The sequence below is a fragment of the Syzygium oleosum genome, unplaced genomic scaffold (assembly GCF_021117445.2).
Source record: "Syzygium oleosum isolate NSW1041296 unplaced genomic scaffold, Sole_v2.1 Sole_v2.31, whole genome shotgun sequence".
Lineage (NCBI taxonomy): Eukaryota > Viridiplantae > Streptophyta > Magnoliopsida > Myrtales > Myrtaceae > Syzygium > Syzygium oleosum.
In genome coordinates, this window is record NW_026607515.1 from 2,581,624 (window position 1) to 2,595,690 (window position 14,067).

At 37.0% G+C, this 14,067-nt stretch overlaps 1 protein-coding gene across 5 annotated transcripts in view; it reads left to right on the top strand.

Annotated features, from left to right (window-relative positions):
* Positions 1–14,067, top strand: part of LOC115683091 (MADS-box protein AGL42-like) — an 85,037-nt gene that overhangs the window by 66,776 nt on the left and 4,194 nt on the right. Inside the window, exons 1-5 of one of the 5 annotated variants that reach the window (XM_030607513.2) lie at positions 3,323–3,811; positions 3,909–4,106; positions 6,007–6,088; positions 12,968–13,029; positions 13,138–13,237. The exons of the other annotated variants lie outside the window; for them this stretch is intronic. Coding sequence (XP_030463373.1) covers positions 3,922–4,106; positions 6,007–6,088; positions 12,968–13,029; positions 13,138–13,237 — 429 coding nt within the window. The 5' untranslated portion in view covers positions 3,323–3,811; positions 3,909–3,921. Of the gene's footprint in view, positions 1–3,322; positions 3,812–3,908; positions 4,107–6,006; positions 6,089–12,967; positions 13,030–13,137; positions 13,238–14,067 lie in introns of those variants that run through there. 5 annotated transcript variants of the gene reach the window in all.

The following is a 14,067-nucleotide window of genomic DNA, read 5'->3' on the forward strand; positions in this document are numbered from 1 at the left end:
AGCTTTCATGGTTCAGTCCGGCAAGAAGAGACCTAGAGTAAATGTGGGCGTTGTGGTTTAGTAACGCGATCGCCTTCATGGTTGGTTTAAAGACCAAGGATGAAAGTGAGTGTTGTTGTCGCAGTCAGCACACACAACAAAGTAAAGTTTATAGTTGAGACATAGTGATACAAAAGGATACCTGAATTAAAGGGGAGTAGACTTAACACTAAGCTGACATATTAGGAGGAGATTGTAGACATGCACATGTAAGTTGTGTTAAAGTCTCATATTGAAGAATATGTATGGTTTGAGCAGTTAATATATTCTAATTGGCCTATAATGCAAAGGCTTAAGTTTTTTAGTAAATGTGGGTCCAATTGGATATGTTGACAAGCTTGGACTTGGGCTTCCTCTTGGGGATCTCTCCAAGTAAAGATATTGAACTTCTGCTGCACACTCCCAATAAAAAGATCTCAAGAAACTAAAATGATATGAAAGGGGACTTGGGAAAAATAAGAAGAATATCATCAATAATTAGGAAGCTAAGGGAGAAGCTTGTTGGAGCTTCTAATAAAAGTCAAAGGGAAATAAGATTATAAACAAGGAAAAAATCTCTCTCAACTGGACTTATATTGTCTGACAAAAAAAAAACTAGATTTATATTGGTACTGGTCCCCTTGCTTTTGAGCATTTTAATTACATGATTTAGAAAATCGGTTGATTTATATATTTTGCACTTGGGGTATTTAAGTGATCAACCGTGTTGGAATGATGATTAGAGGTGAATGTTAAGTTTAAGCAGAAGTAGTTATCTTCAAGAGATCATCCTCAAAATAAGATGACTTCCGACATTTAGAGTAATTGGCATGTCAACCCTTCAACCACATTCTTTCTTAAATTATTTCACATTTTGTTATAATGGATAAGTTCGGGAAGAAGATGAAAATAAGACAAAACTCACTTTTAGCTTAATAATATGGAATAGACATATGGTTTTTGTCACCTAAAACAGTAATCTGAAACATCATAATTTTCGTGAAAAGAAATTTAAATCTTCCAATATTCGGGCTATAGGTGTCTTTAATAGCTTCAGTTGATCCTATTCAAATTCTTTAAGGTAGTCACAGGCTTGAGGTGAATGTAATTGTAATAAACACATTTGGACACTTTTCGGCAGAATCCATGGGAAAAAGTAAAGAAATTTAAATTAAATGTAGAGACACCCAAAAAAACGAATCGGTCAAGGTAGAATAGTCAGTGAACCCTCACTCAAAATCCATCAGATTCACCGCATTGAAAACATGTCAGAATCAAGCAAGAATTCGGAGAACTTTGTACAATTGCTTAAGCAATAAACCCCTTCTCTCTTGATCACTCTAAGCTTGGATTCAAATTACCACAGGAATACCTTGGTTTAGAACATTTCCTATGAGCACAAACCATATCTTTGTGTCTCAATGAATAATCCGATGTGTATGACTCGGTAGGCTGCTACACTCATTAAAAATTAGTAAGGTGCTTAAAGAGTGACAATATTCTATTCTTAGGGGAAAAAACAAGTATTAGATGTTTTTATATAACATTTTGGTGCTCCATGAGCAATTACAATCTTCAATCTCCTTAACGCCGTTTACATGTATTTTTGTCACAACTAGTTAGTTAGTTGGCCTAGTCTTCTTCTTCTCTATATGAAATATGATTGACTTGATTTTTAAACTAGCAAAAAGAAACATTCATATTTATGCACGCAGAGAGAGGAATAACCACCTTTACATTTTTTTTTATTGTCAAAGTAACATTTCATTCATTTCCACAGATATATAAGAGAAAATAACTTAGTCCAACTGCAGACCAAGATAAATGTCATGCAACTTCAAAACAAAAAAACTCCAGATAACAAGATGAATAATCAAAACAAGGTTAGGGATCGTCCGCTCAAAGAGCAAATCCGTGACTTCTTCAAATCAAAATTGGCGACTGATCACCGAATCTGTTTTTAGTAATGAGCACACATCGAGATATCCATATATTACTACGATTTTGCCTTTCGGCGGTGCGCGCCTAGGTTCGGCGTCCCCAACACCCGTTCAGAGTAACAAGGTAGAATAAGCACAAATCCAACACTTGTCAAAGTGAAACCTTCACAATACTCCTCTGATCTCCTTTGAAATCGGACTTATACACCAACAAAACCCAAGGAAAGCAAAACCCTGAAATCATAGGCGCAAAAATCTCCAAATCTAGACTAGATCGAGATAGAAATATTCCCGAAAGAAGAGAGAGAAGTTTATAGATCTAGATTAGATCATAAAAGAAAAGCTTCCACAAAATGGAAGGAAAGCAAGAAAAAGATAACAAAAAATCAAATCAGCTAAAGAAAAAAAATGGAGGGGAGTGAGAGGTCTAGCTCAAACCCTCTCTCCATGGAGGTTGAAGAAGAAAGTTGTGTAAAAATGAGAGAGAGAAGAAAACCCTAAACCAATTTACATGCCTCGCGCCAAGATGTGCCAAAGAAAAAAAAAATTTCCACCTCTGCATTGAGTGGTGGAAAAACCTAATAAATTCCATTGCATGGAATTACTTTATCCAAAAATCACTATTTTTTTCAAAATGAAGAAAGGATAGGCTACTTGCACTAGACAAGCTTGCTAATCGAGGAAGGTCAAAGTATGCAATCTACGTCCCGTTTAGTGTTTCTTTTTATGGATGGTGGGGATGAGAGGGTTCATCTCTTCTTTTAAAACAATTTCCCTTCCTTGCTATTCAAACTCTTTCGGTGTGCTCCACCTATAGTCTATTGCAACTATTAGAAATATATTGATTAATAATGTTAGAAAAATATATACGACCGAACTCGTTATATATTGATTAATAAATGAATTCGCGCTCGAAGAAGGGCCCGAGGCTGTTCCTATTGGCCCAAGAAAAGGACAGGGTCTCTCGGCCGAGCGGCGGCCCACTGGGTTTAAGTGAGAGATAATGTTCGTCAACGTCCCATTGGTTAGCTGCGCACGTCAAGGTACGATGATGTCGACAATTCCCTTTATTTATCGTACGACCTTTTGCCCTTGTTTTTTTCCCAGTGTCGTTTCCTAGTGCTCTCTCTTTCGCACGTCCCACGGGCCACTGCTGAATCTGGAACCCACCGCAAAATATACGTATTTTTTTCCAAAAAAACAAGAAAATTTTCTCTCTCTCTCTCTCTCTCTCTCTCTATATCTATCTTTACTCTCTTTTTCTTAATTTTACCAAAACAAGATAACCCATCTGCGTCGTTGAATCTTCCTTACCAAATTAACCATGCCGTTTCAGTCGAACTTGAATGCTTTGCTTTCTTCCTGATTTCTTTCCTTTTTATGGGTACATCGCACCAATTTTGCCCGAAGTAGAAGATCATTGAATTTGGAATAATTAGGCGTTCTTTTTATCTTTTTTTGTTTGTGGCCACAAAATAAAGAGAGAGATCCGTCAACTGCCAATGGATCCTTTCCGTTCAGTCCAGCTTTTTTGTCTTTGCCTTTGCCCTCTCATCCCTCTTTAGGGTTTCTGAATTCATTACGGTTCATTCTTGTAAACTACAGTAGAGAAGCCTCCCCCTTTACTACGCTGGGTCAATCTATAATTCTCCGACCATTGAATTTGTGAAATCTTATCCTGTAGATTTTGCTTGTGTTGGAATGATGATATAAGCCATGTGTGTTTTGAAAAAAAAAGTGTGATTAGTCTTGCAGTGTTTTTAGCTTCTCAAGTACTTCCGTCGAAAGTCTAGACAATAGGAGGAGGATATAAAGAAAAATCTTCAGCTGGTTGAAGCTGCACAAAGCCCCTGGTAAGTTGTGGTTTTTGATCGTTGAGGTATATTTGTTAAGTTCATCGCTATGTTTGAGTACTTGTCACTCTAGGGTTGATAATTATCATGTATGTAGGGAGGATTCAATCATGGCAAGAGGCAAAGTTCAGATGAGGCGAATTGAGAACGCCACCAGCCGGCAGGTCACCTTCTCGAAGCGCCGGAACGGGCTGCTGAAGAAAGCTCACGAGCTCTCAGTCCTCTGCGACGCCGAAATCGCCGTGATCATCTTTTCGCAGAAAGGAAGGCTTTACGAGTTCTCGAGCTATTCCGAGTAATGTTCCTCTACTGGTTTTTCGATTTCTCGAGTTGATTTTAGATGGCGAACATGATTGAGCCTTGTTAACATTCTTATATCCAAAATGGTGGCGTATGCACATATATATGCTGTGTGTTTGTAAAGTGTAAATAAGGGACAGCATCATGGCATGGATTTTTTCTTATCCTCCTTTTCTTTTCTATCATTTTTGGTTTTGGTCAAATGTTTAGTGCTTTTCCCCTTCTATCATGGACTAAACCCGTTATGATGACCAATATAGTTCTCATTTTCGGACAATTTTAAACAATACATGACTTCTGTTCAGATATCCTAATCGAAAGTAGTTGAGATAAAATCTATATTCTCGCTTTTTTTTTTTGGATAGTCAATGTACTGAGGTGTATCCTAATCAAATGGCTACATCCGGGGGATTTGATGATCAAAGGCATTCATTGTGTACGCTGTTGCCTTGGAGTTGGACTCTCTCTTTCTTAATGGTCCTTCTGAGAAAACTAATTGTTGAATATCTTGCAAGTACTGATCTCCTCCAGCTACTTCACATGTTAGGAAAATTAGTACTTTGTCTTGGGGAATGAAACATTATTTGATGTAAGTGAAACTAGGGACTGATATTGTTTGGTCCTGGTTTTGATAACAATTCAGCCTCCTCCCCAAATCCACATTGATATGTAATGAACATGCGGTTTAGTGTTACTTTTTGAAGTGTTATAGGTTTTATGGCTGCTTCTAGAGATTGATCTCCATTAACTAATGCTTGTGGCATGGTGATAGTAAGTGTATTTGTGGTTAGGTATTAATTGATTCGAAGTTGATCTTTTCCAAACAATTTTGATTGGTTGGAAAAATGTTGAAGAAAACCAAACTTAAATTGAAAAGGGTGAAGCCTTCGAACCATACCTTGTTTGATTCAGTTTGTCGTAATTGCACCATTTAGAAATGAATTAAGACTATTTTATGTACCCTATCTGATAATTGTTATCTTACGAATCATACAAATCCGTGTTTCAAGAACATGACCATACCAAAGGCAAAAACTAGAAATTTCATATGAAACACATTATATTAGTTGGGAAAGCCTGTGAAACCAGTCCTGACATCTTCAACTTTTTGTACTTTTGGTTATATGGTGCATTGGAAGGTGAATAAGATTATGGGCTTGACTGGATTTGTGTAGTGGTGATTTTATGGGATCGAGTGCATTCACTAGTATAATAGACCAAGGCTAACATGACACAATACACTGATCTCTTGGATTTCTTATTCATTGGGTCTTTAGTCAAAAAGTGAATGCAATCTCGTACATGTTTGCCATTTTTGTTGCTCCACCATGTAGGTGCAACTGCTTTCCCTTATAATTTCTCCGAGAAGTGAAAGTCCTTGTACTGCTTCACAATGCAACTGATGATTTTACATGCATCATGTGCTGTTCTTACTTCTTACTGACATGGAGTGGCATGTGGAATTCTGAAGCCTTTGAACTTGGGCAAAAAACATTGAGTTAATTCACCGTGCACTTACGGGCAAATATACTTCGCCAGCACACATAATATACTTTTATAGCATGAATGTGGACGTTTACAGGCTAAACTTCAAAGAAAAATATTGCTGGCATGATTATGTACATAGTATAAGGTGGCAGCCAAGACTTTCCAAGTTCTTCATTTCTTTGCAAGTAAGTTGCTTAGAGGGTAAAAGCTTCTTGAGGAGGCTTATGTCTCCTTCCATATTCTATATGCAAGTGACAAGGATAAATATTCACGGGAAGTCATGCATGATTCACAAGAATGATCATTAATTTGTTTAATGTTCACTTACTTTGAATTAATGATACCTGATTAATTTGGAGAATGCATTCCCGGTGACTGAGCTCACATGCTGTCTTTGCAATTTTCAGAATCCGAAAGACAATTGATCGATACCGTAGATCTGCAAATGATGCGGATACCTACCAGGCTAACATGGAACAACATATTCTGGTCAGTGCTCGAACCTTTCCATGATTCTACATTAGGTGCATTCATAAGGAGTTCAGGGATATTCTCGGTTTAATTAAACAAGTTGCCAAATTTGTTAGGCACAAGAATCGATAATGTCGGACTAGTAATATTTCAAGCATTTATGCACAATTTGTAGAAGTTAAGCAAGTTGAGCACTTAGATATTTATTAATTTTGCTGTATAAAAGAAAGCAACTTCCTGCTCTTTTGGTGTGGATTAACATCACAGCACAATTTTTTTCCCTGGGACTTACGAAAAAGTAAACTTATCTAACAAACGAACACACATAGCCAAAAATCTTATTTTCCCAAGAATCTTATAATATAGACACGCGGGTATATAAATAGTCGCCTCATATGCACAGAATCGTGCATACATCGACATGTGTGCACAATTTGAATGGATCACTAGAACCACAAATTAGGGATCATACTATTGATGATGATATTGTTGAAAAAAGAGAGATAGAGTCGAGTGCCATTTAATTACTGAATAAATCTTTAAGATGGTAAGTTTTCTCTCAATGAGAAGGTATATATATCCAAGATAACTTGCAGATAAACTTATGTTGTCCCAAATTAATTATCGCATTTCTGTTTAATCAATTCAAGTGAAACCGTAGAATGAAGAAATAGCTACCTTCATGAGAGCGACAACTATTGTCTTCACAAACTGACTTACCTGTCAAATGCTAAATCTAAAACTATACCAGGCTCAATAGAACTAAGCTGATGAAAGGTTTTGCGTCATTTTTTCTTACTCTTGATGTCTTAAAAATTTATCTCTTTAATTTATCACAAACCTAATTCACAATTAGCAACTTGCAAAGGGACTAGTTTACAAATTATCCTTTTAAACGTTTAAATAGATAAAGAAAAATTTGGATCATGAACCTTCCTATTTCATTCAAATCAAAGATATTTTCTCTTCGAATCTCTTCAAAACTTCACTTCCATAATTCCCTTGTTTAATGAAGATGCTTCTGTGTTAGGTTTTGTTTGCATTTCAATAGATGAAAAGATATGATCTCAATTCCCTACGTGTTATTTCAAACGTTGGAATCAATCCCTTTTTGGGTTTGTTGTAATGATCTCTACTATATTGATGATAAATCATTAATGGATAGCCACTAATGCAGGCAACGAGATCAAAAAAGTCGATATTTGTTCAAGTACTGATGTTTTTACACAGCTTCGATGAGGATGGACGTTGCAGGCTTGCAACAACTAGGATTTGGATTCTTCTTTTAGTTCAATTAGGACTTAAGTACCTGTGGATTTTATCCAAATTTTCTACTTATGTCATAAATGTGACATTAAGTTTCTTGTGAAGATGAATTCTATTCAATTATATTTCTCGTTTGAAGTCTTCCTATTTAGGAGTATGATCAACTCTAGAAAAATTTTATATAGATGATTGTAACTCGTTCTAGTTGATTGGATTGATGAATGCTATTGAATTTTAACAATTATTACTATGAAATGTGTGATGGAATTGTTCTCTTAAGTTGAAACTTATGAAACCCTATGTGTGATGCTTAGGGAGTTTTATGTGTATAAAACTCCCAAAGCATCACAAATAGAGTTTCTTAAGCATCACATGTAAGAGAAATATTGCATCACGAATTTAAGCAATAATTGCTAAAATTTAGTAATGTTCATCAACTCGATGAATAGAAAGAATTACAGTCATATATATAAACTATTCTAGAAATTTTACTCTTACTTAAGATGGGAAACCTCTCGACAAGAAAGATGATTGAAATAGGAAACATCTACACAAGAACACAATGTCCAACCACTGGAATGAGAAACTTAATGAAATCCTATATAGTTCTCAAATCTTAACTGATAAGATCCCCAATTCAACTAGAAGAAGAAGCCTAATCTTTTTAGACTCTTATTTGAGTTGTGGATTCTCACAAATCCATCTTCACCGAAGCTTGGTTAAAACATTAATATTTCAAATACCAACTTTGCAAATCTTTTTGTCTGCATCAACAGTCTATCTCCATTGATGGGGACCCTAAAATGGAAGGCACATTCACGGATACATCTTTTGGCTTAGTTATAGCAGTACAAGTTGCACTTTGGAAAAATGAACTTGCACGCATGACACATGTGCTTACGCTTATGAAAGATGTTTCATGGTTTTAAGCGTGAGGAATGCTGGAGATGCTTCGTAAATTGGTTTACGATGTGACATTGTCACTTCAATCTTTTGACTTAATTCCTTTTTGAGTTTGTTGTAATGATTTCTTGTATATTGAGGATAAAAAAATCATATAGCCACTAATGCAGACAATAAGATCAAACAAGTCGATACTTGTTCAAGTATTGACGTTTTTACAAAGCTTTAATGAGAATGGACGGTTGCAAGCTTGCGACAACTAGGACTTGGATTCTTTTTTGAGTTGAAATATATGGTAATCTTATCAATTAGGATTTGAGTCCCGTTGAGATCCTTTTAGTTTTTCTACTTATGTCATAAATGGGACATTAAGTTTCTTGTGCAGATGAACTCTTAATATTTCTTGTTTTGAGTCTTCCTATTTCAATTAGGAGTATGATTAATTTTAGTAGAGGTTATACGGATGATTGTAACTTGTTGTATTTGATTGAATTGATGAAAGTTATTGAGATTTAACAATATTTGCTATGACATGTGTGATGGAATTGTTCTCTTAAGTGTGCAACTTACGAAACCCTAGGTGAGATGCATAGGAAGTTAAATGTAATGCCTAAAGATAGCCACTCAAATTTAGTTGTCATTCATTGGAAATTCTCTTCAAGTCTCTATTATGTTGACGCTCACTACTCAGGACATATCATTTCTGGTGTGATATTGTTATATAAGATGATATGTCTTGAAATAGTAAGGTCAACTTAATAGAGAACTTGAAGAGAATTTTCAATGAATGGCAACTAAAAGTGGGAAAATTTCTTTAGGCGTCACAGATAAAACTTGCTAAACATCATAATAGAGTTTCTTAAGCATCACACATAAGAGAAACATTGCATCGCCAATTTAAAGTAAAAGTTACTCAAAATTGGATAATATTCATCATATAAAAATATGTGTGTGTGCATATATTCTAGAAATTCTACTACTTAAAATGGAAAACCTCTCAACAAGAACATGATTGAAATAGGAAACATCTTTACAAGAAAAACAATGTCCAACTACTGGAATAAGCAACTTAATGAAATCCTAATAGTACTCAAATCTTGATTGATAAGATTGCTAATTCAACTAGCAGAAGAATCCTATTCTTTTTAGACTCTTATTTGAGCTGTGGATTTTCACAACATCCATCCACACCGAAAATTGATAAAAACATCAATATTTCAAATATCAACTTAGTAAATCTTTTCCCTTGCATCAACAGTGTATGTTTCCATTAATGGGATATTAAAATGGAAGGCACATTCATGGATACATCTTTTGGCTAAGTCAACAGCGGCATACGTTGCACATGAAAAACTGAACTTTCACAATGTTAAATATTCATATGATACATGTGCTTTGGCACATGAGAGATGTTTCGTGGTTTTTAAGCATGAGGAATGCTGGGGATACTTTCTAAATTGGTTTACTAAGCAATGTGGAATTCCACAAGTGTTATTTGAATTAGTATACTCATTTTAGTACTGATTACGCAATCACTTAGTAAACAATTTTGGAGACAAGTCTTACTATGTCTAGAATTATTCTTTAGTATTCATCTTCTCTTGTGAACTCAATTCTAGAAATCTCATGCACATTTTATTTTATTTTATTTTTTTTGGTAAGGTAAGGATTGTTATAACTTTTCAACGCAAAATACAAAGAGTAGCCGAACACAAAAACCCCGCACATGAAGAGACACGGAAGGGTGTCCCGACTGGTGCAAGGGTGTACCAACTAGTCAACGTAAAAAAGCAACACAAGCGTTGCAAAACAAGGCCAAACAATGGCCAACATAATACAAAAGGGCAAAAAACTAAACCACCGCAGTGGGATTACTCAAAGATAGAAGGCGAGATGCCCCAATTAGATTGGATCCTTCTATTGTGGGGGGAGTCTTGAACAGACTTGTAGGACAGCCCTCTGTCCCTTACGAGCTTAGAAAGGTGCTCGCGTAGAGCCGGCATAAACAGGGGTTTATTCTTGAAGAGGATATGGTTACGTTCCGACCAAATAATATGGCAAAGCGCCCCAAGGGAGAAGCGAGCAATTTGCTGGCGAAAGCTGTTTCCACCTATGAACCTGACAGCCCACCGGAGGTTTTCTTGCCACGATCTATTACGCCAAGAGAGATTACAGTTTCTTGCCCAGAATAGTGCCAGGGTACCCGTGATTGCACACCCAAAAAATAAATGATCGATAGAATCTGGTCTATATCTACAGAATGCACAAAGACCTTCCAAGATTCTACGATAATTTAGCAAAACAATATGAGTAGGGAGCCTGTCTAGAGTGATGAGCCATAGTAGAAACCCATACCTTGGCGCAATATTATGATCCCATATGAACGAGCTCCATGGAACAGTCGGGCTTTTGTTTCTAATCAATTCCCAAGCCATGGCCGTCGAGAAAATACCTGAGGAATGGCCTTGCCAGATTAATTGATCAAGCCTCTCCCCGTGAAGAATAGGGATAGCATCTGACCAAGCGTTAAAAGTTTGCAGTATATTAGAAGACTGCCAGTCGGAAGACAGGAAATCCTGGACTGAGGCATTTCTAGGGATACCAGAACAATATATATCTCTATTAGAGAAGAGCTCGTAAAGGGGTCCTCTGGGATGCCAATAATCGAACCAGAAAGATGTTGACATTCCATCACCAATCCTCCATTTAAACTGTAGTCGGAATTCTCGTCGGAGATCGAGAATTTTTTTCCAAGCCCATGAGCAAAAAGTCGGCTTGGGTGCAACACAGAAATTCTTGTTCTTGAGAAAGGTGGAATGGATCCACTTATGCCATAAAGACTCTTTATCCGTGAAAAGGATCCAATTGTGCTTGAGCATGGCCGCCCTGTTGCAGTCGATGAGCCTACGTACACCCAGGCCACCTTCCTTTTTTGGTCGACAAACTTCGGACCAAGGGACTTTAGCCCCGCCAACACCCAGGTCTGGGCCCTTCCATAGAAATTGTCTGAGAATTAATTCAATCCTTGCTAAAACCGAGAGGGGTAGAGTGAAGACACTAGCCCAGAAAACATGAATAGAGTGGAGGACCGATTTAATAAGTTGTAACCGACCGGCAAAGGATAGAAAACGTTGAGACCAAGACCGAGCTCGAGCAGTAATGGAGTTTACTAAAGAGCTACAATCGGTCTTACTTAGTCTAGTCGCGATGAATGTGCACTCATAGATACCGAAAGGGGAGCGTACCTTCATTAAAGCCAAAGGTAAGCCGAATCGGTTCCCGGAGCTCGCGACCCACCGGATATATAAAAATCTCACTTTTGCTGGCATTTGGAATTAGCCCAGACCATCGAGAAAATAAGGTAAGGCCTTCCTTCAAAAGGGTAGTAGAAGTCGCATTTGCCTCCACAAAGAGAAGAACGACATCCGCGAAGAAGAGGTGGGTAAGGCAAATAAACTTACACCGCCAATAAAATTTGAAACCCGGGAGCCGAGCTTGAGCATTAAGAATCCCAGAGAGTACCTCCATAACCAAGGTGAATAGATAGGGCGACAAAGGATCCCCTTAGCGGATACCTCTTTCACTAGCAAAGAAGCCATGAAGTTCCCCATTAATGGCTATAGAGAATTTTGGGGATGTAACACATTCCATAATGAGTTTAATTAGCATCGGAGGAAAGCGAAAGGTTTCCAATACCGATTCCAAGAAACCCCAATCAACAGTGTCGTAAGCCTTTTGAAAGTCCACCTTAATAGCACACTTTGGCGAGTAAGGCTCATGGTGGAAGCCAGCGAAAAGCTCCTGAGCAAGTAGGATATTATCACTTATCCTACGTCCCTTTACAAAAGCATTCTGGGGAGGGCTAACTATCGACGGCAGTACTGAGGCAACTCTATTTGCCAGGATCTTGGTTATGCATTTGTATACCGTATTACAGCAAGCGATGGGACGAAAATCAGTCATAGAAGAGGCATTAGGTACCTTCGGTACAAGTGTGATTCATTACAGCAAAAGTCAAGAATCTCATTAGAAATGTTAGTATAGTAAGGGAGGGAACAATTTGAGAGAGCCATCCAAGTTGTGCTATCAAAGTGCTGTTATGGTTAGATGAAGGACATGTAATATATTTGAAAGCCAAACCCCTCTTATTCATGTGGTTTGGCAATTGAACTGGCAAGAAGAGAGGAGAAAACTGCTGATATAAATAGCGAGACAAATATGTTTCAAGTTAATTGAAACCTTAAATATGCTACTTAGGTCTCTGTACGTCCAACTGGACATTGACTGGTCCTCTAAGATGCTTTCAGCTTCTGAAATGCCACTCATCATCCACCACTTGATACCTTGAAAACATACCCTCCATGGGCATTTTCGTCTTATGGTTTCCTTGAAGAAAGTTTTAAAAGTGATTGTTGGTGTGAACCCATGTATATGTAATCGCAGGTTGTAGTAGTGCAGCACCGTGTTCTTCATAAGAACCCTATCGTTTGGATTGTCCAAGAATTACTGAGGTGGAGGGCCCTAGAATCGACTATCGTTTAGATTGTCCAGCTATAAATTCTGCAAGAAAATTAGGGTTCTTGTAATAGCAGTTTAGCAGGATCCTATGGTGTTCCATGATTTGCTCACTATGATTGGATTTATCCACTATATGATTTCAAATATGTTCGGTTTGTATTGCTCGGTTCACTGGATACATAGTTATCACAATCTTCCATAAATGCGCAGCATTTGAAGCAAGAAACCACGGAAATGAAGAGGAAGATTGAGCTTCTTGAAGCTTCTCTCCGGTCTGTAAATTTTGAGATTTCGCTACTTTTAATTGTGCATTCAAATTGGTTCCTGTTATCTAAATCCCTAGACAATAGTACTCCTTTTCTTTTCTTTTTTCATCTCAGGAAGCTATCAGGACAATGTCTTGGATCTTGTTCGATCGACGAAATCCAAGAGATTGGGGATCAGCTTGAGCGAAGTTTGAGCAGCATTAGGGAAAGAAAGGTACATGCCTCTTTGGCATATTTTTCCTTTTTCATTGCGCCTAGAGATGTTTGTAAACTTTTCATCAAGTAGCTGCGGTGTTTGGAGGCATGTAGATGGTGAGAAGGGAAAGACAACAAATAGAAACAATTTCCCGCAAATGACTAACATGACTGACCTAATTAATGTAGGAACCAAAAAACCAATTTCAATAGAGACTGCAATTGCATTGTAAGATCTAAACTGAATAGACTAAACACATTAAGCTTGGCGTGTGAAAGGAGAGAATCAACATTTCTCCTAACATACATGCCATTTTCTACCTTATATGAAGGAAAGGAAGCTCATTCTTTTCCTTGTTATTGACCTATTCTCCTTTTCCAACAAATAAAGATCATGGTTATTTTGTCATCATTATTTTTTTTCCAAAGAGTTATTTGGACTACTCTACTATTTCTTTTGTTGAAAATTCGATTTTTTACGGGCCGGTAAACTTCTGAAAATTTTGATGTGTCAAAAAACGATTGATGAAAAAGTTACCGATTATCTGATTTCAAAATAACTTATTGACAACTCACTAACACTCTTATGAAATCACCAATTCCTTTTGGCAATTTGCAAATTATCAATCTTCCTTATTTGTTATCGACTTTTATTTGATTTTCTTGTCAACCCTTTAAATATATTAATTCTTATATGAATTATTGTTAACTCTTTTTTTTATTAGCAACTCTAGTTTAAGTTATTTGCGAAATTTTATTTGGTTTTTCTTAATTTCATCAACTTTTGTTATCAGTTACCAACTTTGTTTGCCTTACTTCGGACCCACTACCAATCTTAATCATAGCAAT